This window comes from Schistocerca cancellata, chromosome 2 (assembly GCF_023864275.1).
Source record: "Schistocerca cancellata isolate TAMUIC-IGC-003103 chromosome 2, iqSchCanc2.1, whole genome shotgun sequence".
NCBI classification, from domain to species: domain Eukaryota; kingdom Metazoa; phylum Arthropoda; class Insecta; order Orthoptera; family Acrididae; genus Schistocerca; species Schistocerca cancellata.
The window spans coordinates 481761565-481775661 of record NC_064627.1 but is presented as its reverse complement, the minus strand read 5'-3'; the positions used below and the strand labels follow the sequence as shown (position 1 = coordinate 481775661).

Genomic DNA, 14097 nt, shown 5'->3' with positions numbered 1-14097 from the left:
TTCCAATGAAAAAGAAGTTAATTCCACCATTCACATTCTCATCTCATCACAAAAATTATTTCCACCATTTACATGGTGATTTGCCATGGCTTGTCCCAAAGAAGTTCCAATCAGTCTTGCTTCCAAAATCATGTTCATAAATACGTAAGTCTATGAAGTTCTTGAAATTTTTGTATTGAGCACCAAAACAATCATTGAAGTAATAGATGTAGTTGATTTTCATTGTTTTATTCTTTAGGTGCTCAATCAGCCTTGTCAAAGAAACATGCACAGCAACAGTGTCACGCCTGAGGGAATCACCAATTATACAAATGTTAAAATTTTATATGTCCTCAGCACCTGTGTAATGAACTATGAATGGATGTAAAGTGGCCTGGCTATTTTACCGGTGGAAGGATTGCACAGCATCTTGCACCACAAATGAATAGCTTTCTGGAAGATCCATTGAAAAAACAATTTGTCCCATTTTCAAATTTTTTTTTTATCATCTTCCAATGGTGGTGCTGATGCTTCACAGTGTAGTGGTAGCATGAAAGGTTCAGTATTTTTTCTGTCGATTCAGAAATAAAATCTTCAGTTGTCAGCTGCTTTGTGTGCAATGTTTCTTTGTCAGTGTGGACCCACTGCTTGCATTCAGTACCTTCAGCATCACTATCTTTGAAAGAATCTGTCAAAAAATAGTTCTAATACTTCTTCCCCAGGGCATTTTTCACAATGATGGAGCATGCAGACTCTTGATTCTAAGCTAGACACAGTTTTTAAAGCATGGCAATTAATATTCATGTTCTGGACTTCTATCATTAGCTTAACATTATGTTGTATTGTACATACACACATTTAATGAGTTCCAGAAGACATGACAGACACACAATTTGGACATAATTCACAGAATTTAGATAATTCAATTTAGCTCCATTGTGAGCTCGATAGATTATAAATAGGTCTTTCAGGAAGCAAAATGAGTTATTCCTGCTCCTTTCTCTTCTGTCCTTCAGCTCTAACAGAAACACACTTCAGTTCTAACAGAAACACAATCTAACTCCATGACACAGCGTGCTATAGTCATCATCTTCATAAAATTGTCAAACTTTTGATTTTAGTTGGTCCAAAATCTTGTTTCCTTGCTCCCTTCCAAACAGTGCAAGAATTTCATATTCTTTTTCCAACTTTCTGGGAATATGAACTATGGGGTCGACCGAAGCGTCCGATCCCACCCATCGGCTTTGACCCATGACATAAGGCTGTTGTTGTGTGTGACGTCACGACAGCGCGGAATTTAGTTTGTGAGAGTGGCGTGTTTGTAGGTGTCGTTTTGATTCAAATCGATGGCGCTCTCTGGTGGTGTGTTAGGTGATGTTTTTGGTTTAGTTTGCGAGTGTGGCGTCATGTGTGAATTTTGGTAAATTGCTTTTTCTATGTCTCTGGTAGGTATGGATACGACTGACAGGGTCAACAGTTTTCGGTTGTCAGCTATGATGGGGGACAGTGCATTGTCTCTCATTAATTTTCTTCAACTATTTGGATTTTTGGATGAAGTCTTGAAGTGTTCAGTATGTCGTGAAGAAATGAAGCTTACTTCAAGTTCCGGCGCCTCAAACCAGGGACGGCTGTACGTGTAGATGTATTAAGGATAACAGGTCAAGGGAAGTGTTCGATCCCAATGTGTGGCAGTGAATGTTGGTATTAGTATCGGGAGATGGTTTTGAGCTAAATAGGTCAAAGGAAGTGTTCGATCCCAATTTATGAGATCGGGAGCTGCTGTTGAGGTATATAGGTCAAGGGAAGTGTCCGATTCCAGATGATGTGTTTAGTGGTATTTGAGGAGTTTTGTGATGTCTGTTTTTTTTCGTTGTTTTGCATGGTTTTGTATGAGGGTGGGTGTCTAAATTTGTTTATATTTAGTTTGTCCCCACCCAAAAACCCCCTATTTTCGTCCCCATAATGTGTACGTAACGACTTTATATGCGCCATATATGAATAGTGGTTTATGGTCGTTTCCACCATATCTGTGACGTCATGGGTCAATGCAGATGGACGGCATCGGACGCTTCCGTATTTCCAAACTATGTTGCCCCCTGGCAATGGGGTTAACAATACTTTTAAAAATGTTTACCCATTTTTCTAAATTTTTATCACATGGTTTTATTTCAGCGCCATAATTTATGAAAAAAAATGTTTTATGCTTAAGACACAAATGGTTTGAAACAGGTGGCACACGTGTAGTAAGTCGAACCCCCCCCCCCCCCCCCCACACACACACACTTTTAGTAAATGAGCTACTGTGTTGACCTTGTCCATGTTGTATTTGAATGTAGTGTCAAAAGGTGAAACTAAATATCAATTTGCAGAATTATCCTTGAATACAGTCAGCTTATACAGTGCTGTGAAACATCATGATTTATTTGTGATGATATACAGACTGACTGGATGACTTCCGAGCTGATGGCTCTGGAGTCCAAAGTGCCACACACGCTGAGCTAAAATTTTACAGAACTTCCTTTGAGATATGCCTGCAGCTGTGGTAAAAGTTTTAACAAAACTGGAGATGGTTCATTATGGACCTCTAGTTGACTTGACATGGAATGACACAGAGATAGCTTGAATATTCTCAAGGGGATGAAATTAGCTAATGGCTAATGCATGAAATAAAGTGTATTTCAAAAAGCAGCCAAAACAGGAAAATGACTTCCCTCAAGAAATACTTAAGTGCTCGCAAAAACTCGTGGTCAGTCCTTCCTAAAAAATGTTGCATTTAAGAAGCATTACACTTTTAATATTCTTTAGCTCAGGAATACAAGAAATACAGTTAGTTTCGGCCATCAAGAATTATATAACCATTCTGAAGAATCAAAAAATGTTACTGCACACTTGTATGCTAACTGAATGTTGTGAGTGGTACAATATCCAAAAGGAAACAGAAACCTACAAGGAACAAATACAATTTAGTATTCTCTTCTGCTATGATACATTCTACCATACCTTTGTGAAGAAGTATTGTCCTCAGCAGTTGAAGTAACATTTTAACAAACTCTCAAATTTTCCATTACTGTTAAACTAAAGGTCACTTCATCATTCTTGTGAAATTTAAATTAGCATATAAACTCATCTCTAGACAAGTATGAATTGTGCTGTATTTCTTGATTTCCAAAGGGCATTTGACTTAGTACCACACCTACGCTTATTGTCAAAAGCGCAATCATATGCGGCATAAAGTGAAATTTGTGACTGGGTTGAGGACTTCTTGGCTGGCAAGTCATCGTCAGATGTAGTTAAGTAACTTGGGTTGTGCCCCAGTGAAGTGTGTTGCGACCCTTGCTGTTCATGTTGTAAATGACCTCCAGAACAATATTAATAATAAAATCAGGCTTTTTGCAGATGATGCATTTTTCTAACTGAACGAAGCTGCATAAATATTTAGTCAGATCTTGATAAGATTTCAAAATGGTGCAGAGGCATACAATTTGCTTTAAATGTTCACAAAAGTAAAATTATGCACTTCACAAAACAAAACATTTTCCTATGACTATAATGAATCACAGCTGCAGTCTGCCAACTGGTACAAATATCTGGGCGTAACACTTAGTAGGCACATGAAATGGAGTGATCATATAGGTTCAGTCATGAGTAAAGCAAGTGGTAGACCTTTGTTTAATGGTAGAGTACTGTGGAAGTGCAATCAGTTCTACAAATGAGGTTGCTTACATATGACTTATGCGACTGCTTCTGTAAGCATATCTGATGATGACTCGCCATCCAAGATAACATGCTGCATCCTCCCAGCCAAGAAATACCGAAGCATCCGATTCCACCCGTCTGCTTTCACCCATGATGTCACAAATATGGCGGAAACGACCATACACCACGACTCCAATATGGTGCCTACGGCGTCATTACATAAACATAACCACAAACACGAAAATACACTGAAAAACCAACACACACATGTTCCACAAAAAACCTAATGAAACTAACGAGACAAGTGTGGGAAATTGGGGGTTTTTGGGTGGGAACAAAGTAAATATAAACAAATTTAGACACACACCATCATGCCAAACCACACAAAACACCGAAAAAAAAAAAACCAACATCACAAAACTCCCCAAATTCCACTAAACACATTATCCTCTGGAATTGGACACTTCCCTTGACCTATATAGCTCAATAGCAGCTCCTGATCCCACAAACTGGAATCTAACACTTCCCTTGACCTATATAGGTCAACAGCAGCTCCCGATACTGGAACAACCACACATAGGATTCGAACACTTCTCTAGACCTATATAGGTCAACAGAAACTACCGATACCAAATCATAAAACCCAAAACTACAACCATGTCCACAATCATCACTAACTCAAAAAACACAACAAACCAACATAATTGGAATCAAACACTTCCGTTGACCTTTTATCCTTACGACATCTCCACATACAGCCGTCCCTGGTCCGAGACACCGGAACTTTAATGAGCCTCATTTCTTCACGACATACTGAACACTTCACGACTTCATCGAAAAATCTGAATAGTTGAAGAAATTTTATTAGAGGCAACACACTGTCCCCCATCATCGCCGACAACTGAAAACTGTTGACCTTTTCAGTCATATCCATACCTACCAAAGACATAAAAAAAGCAATTTACCAAAATTCACACACGACGAACAGAAAAAAACTACAAAAATGTCAAAATAACAAAACTAAAATTGTTAACTCACTGAAAAATATTCCGCTGAAGGCACAATCCCGATACCACACACGTGCAATGCTATCGCGCAAATGAACCCCATACACCACGTAACACGCTACCCATAAACACACCACCAGAGAGCACCACCGATCGCATCAAAACGACACCTACAAACACGTCACTCTCACAAAGTAAATTCCGCACCATCGTGACGTCACACACCACAAAAGCATTACGTCACGGGTCAAAGCTGACGGGTGGGATCGGATGCTTCGGTCGACCCTGCTCAAGCGTATGAGACCCGCATAAAATAGGACTAAAAATGGGTACTGAATGTATACAGAGAAGGGCAGTACAAACGGTCACAGGCTTGTTTAATCTGTGGGAGAGCATCACAGAGATACTGAACTGGAGGACTTTTGAAAATTGAAAAACTACCCCGAGAAACTCGGGACCAAGTTTCAAGAACCAGCTTTAAATGTTTGTCCTAGAAATATACTAAAACCCACTAAGTATCACTCACATAGCGCCTGTGAGGATAAGATCAGAATAATTACTGAATGCACAGAGGTATTCAAAGAATCATTCTTCCATTTGTGAATTGAGTGAGAAGAGACCCCAATAACTGGTACAATGGGACGCACCCTCTGCCATGCACCTCACGGTGGTTTGCAGTATATACACATAGATATGTATTTACTTTACGTTTACATGTGTAACTATTCAACTAATTTGGAGTCATAAATGATCTTTATGTAAGTTTTTGATACACATATTTCTTCAATCACAATGTAATTTGGGTATGAGTAAACCAACATCCCTGGTAAATGAGCCAACCACTGAAGACAAACCTAAAATGAGGAACATGGGGGAAATAAAATGCTTTTATATAAAAGAACTTAGTGAACATACATAAGCATTGCACAGCAGTCTCCACTCAAATGTGCTTGGTTTTCTATTGTCTCTATTTACTTATAAAACACTCTCATATCTATGAGTTATTTCCTTAATTTTAGTCATGTTCTGTGGACAATAGTGCGGGGCCAAATAGTAAACTACTATGGCAACAAAAAGGATATATGTCAAACTGGGAAATGTTACTTTTAAATAAATGAAGGAATCAAATGCACATTCCACCAACTATTAGTGTAGCAATAATTATGATACTTCAGGTCTGAAAGCTGCATTTGGTATCTTATTGATTTATTAGTGAACTGATGACACTTGGCAGTTACCTAAGAAAACCTCCAGCACAACTGTGCGTAAGCAATTCCAAACGGCCAACAGCCTTATGGACTCAGTTTCACAAATTATTGATTTCTACATTTAACAAATGATTAACAGCTATTTTATGATAGTATGTTGATTGGCATTATATGAGCTGATGGCCAAATCATATTTTTCAAAACATTTTGGGAATAAACAGCAACAGATTTGTAATTAGCGAAAAGTCTAGATCAGGGCTTCCCAACCTTTTCAGCTGGTGGACCCCTTCTTCAGCCGAAAATACATGGCGGACCCCTAGTCTGTTCCCAGTGACCCCCCTCCCCCGAAGTATCAATAGTCTTTGGTTTAGAGATGAATGAAAACAACTTGGAGGTCAAAAATCGATTTATGAAATAGGTAGTGCACTGACAAAGCAAGTTTAAGATTTAATGATGCCTGGGGCCGCATACGTGCCAGCGAGTGCTGTGATTGGTCGACAAAGCTCGCTCCACACATGCGTAAAAGGTTTCAGTGCATCTCCCGCCGTGAGCCAGCGCACAAACGACCCCCGTATTGTTGCGAAACAGTCGATAAGAGAAGCCACATTCTCTGGCACTAAACTGTGTATGCGTTCTCACTTATGAACCACAAAGGCTGCTTGGGAATACGACCTGAAGTAGAAAGGGCCGGCGGACCCCTAAGGGGTCCGTGGACCACACATTGGGAAGCCCTGGTCTAGATCATACAGATCACATTTATTGGTATTGGCCAGTTGACAGCATCTGGAGGCTTCTGCAGTTCATGACACACGGATCCATCTCCGCACACAAACTTTCGAGTATGATCTGAAGATAGTCCACCTTTGGACTGAAACCAGTCACCAATAAATTTGATTTGTGTGATCTAGACTTTTCCAAGTACAACTATTAGCCAAGTAATGCAAAGTATTGAAACATCTTAAAGTTAGCTAAGTGCAACAGACAGCAAAATCAGAATGTATTGGAAAGAAACCAAATATAAGATACACGAACAAATGGAAAACTTTGACTATGAGTTCACTTTAGAGTTGACAGAAGTCCGAGTGGTGTTCACATCTACTATCTAATGAAGTAATTATCCACAAAAGTAATGAGAGTAACATTTCTTTTATGAAAAAGTACAGTAGTAGTGGTCAGCACCTGTGATTTCACCTGGAACTTTATCATCACTCATTTCACAGCAAAGAAAGACAGGTCAATTCAGTATCCAAAGACTGTGACAGAGATACTGCAATCAGTGGATCTGTTATTTTATCTTTCAATTTCCATTGATTCAGAAAGACAACTGGGTGCTCGGCACCAGTAAATTACTAGTACAGGAGTAGGACAGCACTCAAGGAAATGAAGAAAAAAATATGCAAAATAACTATTAGATGCTGCAGTGAAGATCAGGAGTCATAGCAACAGAGCCAAAGAAAGTGAATTCATAATATACTGTGGTATCGGTAGCTGAAAAATAACAGTGCCTGTTTCATCTTTTTACTACCAACTACCAGCTTCAATATGAGCCGCAGATGATCTTAGGTACTGTTAGTTTCACACCACTACTGGGGCGCTGATTGAAACTGCCAGTCGCTAATAACAAGTTATGATTCAGATGGTGCTTGTTTATCATCACAGGGAGATTAAGGCTCCCAAGACATGGCGTCAATTATGAGGATTAATATGAGGGAATACTGTAGCCTTATGCAACGTAACTGTGTAATCTTGAGAACATAATTCATTACATATTTGGAAATATTATATACAAATAAGGCGACTTGAATAAATTGCACTTATTCCACAACGAAATTTGAGTATCAAGCTAATTTCAAAGAAGCCACGCGAAAGTACAACAATAAGTATATTATAAAAGTGCAATGCTACAGATGATATTCTGTTTTAAGAATAAAAAAACCCTAAGCTACAACAACGTCTTACAAACGTCTCCTGAAGGTACTAGTCGTCCGTAGAGCGCTGTGTAGCAACACAAGGCTTTTACATTTGATAAACACAAATAAAAAAAGAACTGCATTACGCTATCAAAACTTTATATATTTTATTTGTTAAATATTGTAGCTCCAGGCAAATGATGAACAAATAGTAAATAACATCTTGCACAAACCTCAAACTCGTTCTTCTTGCCTTTTCCTTTAAGTTTGCCTCCTTTTGGAATATTTACTCGTACTCCTCCTCTTTGTCCGCCGAATTTCCCACGTGATGACATTGGTGCAGGATAAGTACCACTATGCATAGGTAAGGGTCCTCTTGATCTTATAAGCGATGGTGGTGGCATGGGAGGCCGTAATGGCATGAGCGGTGAAACATGGGGCGGAGGTATTGGATGGAAGGGGGGATGGATTGGTCTCCCAGGACCTAACATTGGTAGTGGTGCAGTTGGCATACCCCGGGAAGGCCTCAATCCGGGAGGGGGAGGTCTCATTCGTGGGAGCAACGGTGGAACCGGCAAACCTCGCGGACGCAAAGCCATCGGCGGGGGAGGAGCAGGACGCCCAAGCAACGGTGGTGGTTTCACAGCAATCCCACGACTTTTCGGTTTCACAACACCGCCTCTGCCTTTTCCTCTACCTCTGCCACGCGCCAAACCCATGCGGTTCTTACACTGCGCGTACTCCCTCCCTTATCTTCCAAACGTCAACTTCGGCTACTGTTCCGTCTCCTGACTCTCAAACACCACAGTATCAAAGATATTCAACTTTCAAGTAATCACTGCAGTTAACATTTAACAAACGCAAAGATCGACAGAAGCAAAGAGATAAAACTAAACTTGCACTTGCGTACAAAGTTATTAAAACAACAGCGGAGTCAAGTGGGCTATGGATGGTAGAGTAGTCATTTGTCCAAAGTGAACGAACCAAACAAATCACTTCTCTATGAAACTACAACGATTAGTAGGATAAGCTGTGATGATTTCGCTGCACTATTCTCGTTATTATAGTCTTCACAGTTAAAATTACACCAGACGTAGTCACAGACATTCAATCTCATTCTTTAGATTTTCACAATTTATTTACCTAAGCCTATCTATGTACACAAACTAAACTATCTTTACATTATTGCAAATACCTTACCGTGAACGCTGTTATTCACCTAACGTTCTGTTTCGAACAAACATTGTTTCGTTTAACTCTTTAAATGCTCAGTCAATTAAATTCCTTACACAGATACCTCAATGAGCTACAGGTTATAGGCTCGAAGTTTGTACATAGTAAGGCATTCAAGTAAAGCAGAAAAAAGCGTACTGTCAAATTTCAACAATTATGATGCAGGGTTACTGCACAGCCTAGTATCAATTCATTGCCATAGAATGATGTACAGCAGGAGGAGAGAATTACACACATGATATTATTTATTGGTAACGTTAAAACAGGACATGGAGGAGAAGAAGAAAGTTCATTTTCGAAATGAGGAATCCACATCAGACCACATTTTAATAACTGGAATTTTTCTGTATACAGAGAGGTGTGCATGGGACCTTGGCTACAGGTGGTTCCTGACAGCTGCCACTTCAGTATCATATAGACAACGTATCTAAAATTATAAATAGTGTTCTTCATGATTTGCATAAACAATGTTTGATGATAAATATTGGTATAAGATGAGATGAATAAATAAATACAAAGTTTTAAAAGATAGTATAATTTATTGATAATCGAACTGAAGAGTATTTTACATTATCTGAAGCACCTATATAACTGCTGTTGTCTTTACCATACGTTTGTTCGAGTCTTTGATTTGGTGGGCAGTTTTACTCTTTGAAATTTCTAAATGATGCGCTCTTGGGAAGATGTCACACAGCCACAACACCTTTTCATGGTCTTCTGGAGTGATGCCACCATATTTTCATGCAAAATTCCCTCAGCATCCCAGCAAGTCAACCATGCTGCAATTCATGAAGTCTTTGCATACTATGTCGTACTAAAGCATTTGGGTGAAGCAACGATTGATGAGTACTTTGTTAATACTCAATTAGAGATCGCAATGAATGCAACATCCTTAAACACAAATTGTCATAAAACTCCTATATATCCACAATAATGTTTACACTGTGAGGCATTATAGTGAAATACCGCAATGTGGTGCAATACCTCTATATTTATACTAAACGTTGTACAATTCTTGTGGGGGGGGGGGGGTGTAGTTTATGAGATACTCATGTAGCAGTAACGAATATGCTATGGTACTTGGAGGGAAGTTTTATGATGATTCGAATTCAGTACAAATGTGTGCAGTCCCAGTTTTCACTTCCTCATTTTATTTTGAACGGTCTGTTACCACTGTTAGTGCTAATTCATTAAACGTATGTGGACTGCACATGCACCCAAAGTCATCACCTTCATAACAAGAAGACTGAAACCTTGTGTATACAGTATATGCCAGATTGATGTTGTTTTTGCTCCGGTCAAGCTGTAAGTTATTGTAAGGGGAAAAGCTCCAAATTTAAGTACACTCTAGCAATGATTAGTTTACAGCTGTCAAATACACTTGACTCCTTTTTTAGATTTCCCTTCTTGTCTGTTTGCAGTTCCAGAATACTAAATTGAGGCATTTCTAGTTGACCTAATGTCTTAATCATCCACATTTGTTGGATGTCTCTGGAAGGATAGGATACACACTAAAGTGATCACTTAGCAATCCATCTACAAACTCTCCTTCAATTTGCAATGCATTCAGGTTCAAAGTTGATGCTGAGATGTGTGTTTTGAGGGTCGATGTGTTTCCAACATTCCTTGTACAGTCGAGCTCAGTACCACTGACTTTGTATCTCATTTTCTGAAACAGAAAACAGAAAGCATGTAAGTCATGACGTTGTTGGAGAGCTCCTGTTCTTCCTGGTCACTAATTTTCCTTCCAAATATAGGAATCCATTGCTGAGAAGTATTAAGTAACCTTGATGTTGAATGCATATGGTATTTAACCCTTCTAATACCGTGGGGTCTGTAATGACCCCAGGCCATAATTTTCTGTAAAATATACCTTTTTTCCTATTCCTAAAAAATATGAAAAATTCGAACTTTTCCTGAATTAATTAATGGGTTCATAATATATTAATATAACTTTTTGAAAATATTTAGTATTGCAGAAAGTCAAGAAAGAACCACTGAATACCATTGGGGTCAAATACGACCCCAATGCTCTCTTGCTGTATTATTACCCAATAATGCTGCATTGAACCCGTAAGTGTTGCTGTATTTCTTTGTTTTATTCTTGTAAATTTTGTTGTAACGTGTGATTGTTGCCAATACTTTATAAGCCGACAGTTATTTGTTCCATACAAGTGGATACTACTATTGTGTGTGTTGCATTTAGTGGAAAATGTCTCGTCACCTATCCGAAGACGAAGAATGGAGAATGAAATAGTGATATCAGCGATATAGTTTCTGATGTCTCATGCAGCGATGGAGAAATTGTCGTCTTAGAAGAGAATATTCCTCAATCAGACGGAAGTTCAGAAGAAGCTTTGGACAGCGCAGTTGTCCAGCCTGAACAGGAAGTAACATATTTCTGACTTGTGGCATTTCATGGTAGATGTCCATTTCGGCAATATATTCCTTCAAAACCAGGAAAATATGGGTTGATATTATGGGCTGTATGTGATAGTGCAACGTCTTACGTTCTCAATGTCCAAGTTTACACTGGTCAACAAGAAAACGAATCTCGTGAAGTTGGTCAAGGCAAGAGAATTGCTTTAGATATGGTGAAAGGCTTAGACAACAGTGGCAGAAATGTAACAACTGACAATTTTTTCACTAGCCGTAGTTTGGCGAGAGAACCTCTATCAATCTCACACTCTTAGGAACAATGAGAAAAAATAAAGGAGAACTACCACATGCCTTCACTCAGACCAAAGGTCGAGTCTAATATTAATCTGTTTTTGGATTCCAAATGTTTCATATTGTCCGAAAAAGGGAAAAGTTGTAACTTTTCCCAGTACAATGCATTCAAGGAAGGAAATGGAGGATCGTGAAGAATGCAAGCCAGTAATGATTCTGCATTATAATAAAACAAAATCAGGAGTAGATACCATGGACAAGCTGGTTAGAAAGTACACTACAAAGAAGATGAGCAGAAGGTGACCAATGGTATTATTTTACAACATGATCGATATCAGTGACTGAATGCATTTATCATACGGCTACATCTTACACCAGACTGGGCAGAAAGGACCAACTACAATAGACGGGCATTTCTTATAGAATTAGGAAAGCAGCTCGTCAGAAGAAAGCCAGACAAAATTATTTCCCCAGTACTTCCATCAACAGTACAGACAAAAAAAAGGGAAGGTGTCCGTTTTGTAAAAGGTCTGAGGATAGAAAATTCACTGATAAATGTTCAAAATGTGGATGTTCTGTGTGTAAAAACCACTCTGCAATTTATTGCTGTAAGTGTAATGCGTCATAAATGTCAATTCGGAATTTAATTAAAATGTTTGTAGTTTCATGAGAATCGTTTGTAGATTTTATGGAAATAAAGAATTTAAAAAATATGCATTTTAATTTAATGTAATATCACTGACATCATGTTTTAGATTGTGGAAAAAATAAGGACTGTGATTTTATTCTAACATTATTAAAACTATCCTTAGTAAAAAATAAATTCCGTTGGGGTCACTAAAGACCCTAATGGTACTCAGTGTAACAAAAAATACTCGGTATTAGAAGGGTTAACCATTATTATTAAATGGAGAAATGTTGTTGATCAATGACCCAATCACCATATTTCAACTGGAGCTGATACATCGAGTGATGTGGTCACAAGGTTTCAGTCCTATCAATTTAAGAAAGTCGTAATTCTCATGTATTATCATGTTTTGCTTCTTGTGACATATGTGTGCATCGTTTTTGTATGTTGCTTCAAGTGTAGTCTTACTACAATGTCCTTACCATGAAAATAGACGAGATTGCCATTATGACTTATGATTCTTGTTGTCAGTTGTTATGATGACAGGTGGCCAATGCTAAATAGAAACATATATTGCAGGTTTGGCAGTGAAGTCGATAAGGAGCTGGCTGCATAGTCTGTATCTGCAACGACTGAAATAATTAGTAGTCGTTGGTAAAAAATAATATACATTATACTTGACTTGTGTTACAGGTTTCTTCATATGCTGCATACATATAATTACAAACATATCTAGAGAGGCATTACTTATGCCATACTTGACTAAGCGCCTTGTTAGAGGTTGCTTCCTATCAGCTGAAGGCTATGCTGCATTTCTAGGTGACGCCCTGAGCAAGAGTGGACGAGAGCTCGCTACATACTTGTCACAAGCCGCGGAGCGGCGCTAACGGCGCTAGTCGCGACTCGTGGGTCCAGCGATACAAATTACGGACCGTGGTCGATATGTGCAACCGCTAGCAAGTGTGGTATCAAACGTTGTTACCACAATGACCTATAATATTCAGCTCAAGTTGGTTTAATCTCCCACTGCTGGACTCGCTGCAGTTAACGTCGTCACTGTCGCTGTTGCTGTTGTACGTCGAAGACATGGCTGGACATGGCAAGGGAAGCGAAACCAAGGGGAAGTCAAGATCTCGCCTTCTCGCCGTCCTACTGGACCACCTGGCCGATGAAGTGCGAAGCGGAAAGAAGAGCGAGAAGAAGATGAAGATGCAGCAATGCTACAAATGCCAACAGCTCTGCCATGTAGCAAAGTCCTGCAGCAATATGGTTGCGTGAAAGAAGCGTGCAAAGGCACATGATACACATGACCGTAATAAGCCGCGAGATGCTGCTCCGAAGTGCGTTAACTGTGGCGGCGCACACGCTGCAAACCATCGTCGTTGCACCTACATAAATAACTGGAGCAAGCAGAAGCTGAATAAGAAGACCGTGGCCGCTAAACCTGGAGAAGTGGTCCAACAAGACAAGGCGGCCGCTCCGCAAGAAGGGGAAGCTGGCCTCGCCGCCGCAAAGAAGACGACGACGATAGTTTCCGCAAATTGCTACAGAAAGCCACAGACGAAGTAGTTGCCGCGCTCAAATCCGCCATGGCGGAGGAAAGGGCGGGCCTGAGGGCGGAATTGGAAGAGGCGCGCCGTCACGTGTGGCAACTGATGGAGGCCTCGACCTTTGCGACTCGCAAAGAAGAGGCGCAAAAGCAGGCTGCCAGATACGGCAAACATGACCACCTGCCGCTGCCACACAACCCGCGAGTGGCTAAGCTG

General features: G+C 39.6%; 1 protein-coding gene across 1 annotated transcript in view; it reads right to left on the bottom strand.

Annotated features, from left to right (window-relative positions):
- Positions 1–8621, bottom strand: part of LOC126162007 (nuclear fragile X mental retardation-interacting protein 1) — a 161119-nt gene extending 152498 nt beyond the window's left edge. The window contains exon 1 of the mRNA XM_049918229.1: positions 8034–8621. Coding sequence (XP_049774186.1) covers positions 8034–8519 — 486 coding nt within the window. The 5' untranslated portion in view covers positions 8520–8621. The remainder of the gene's footprint in view (positions 1–8033) is intronic.
- Positions 8622–14097: the final 5476 nt, after the last annotated feature.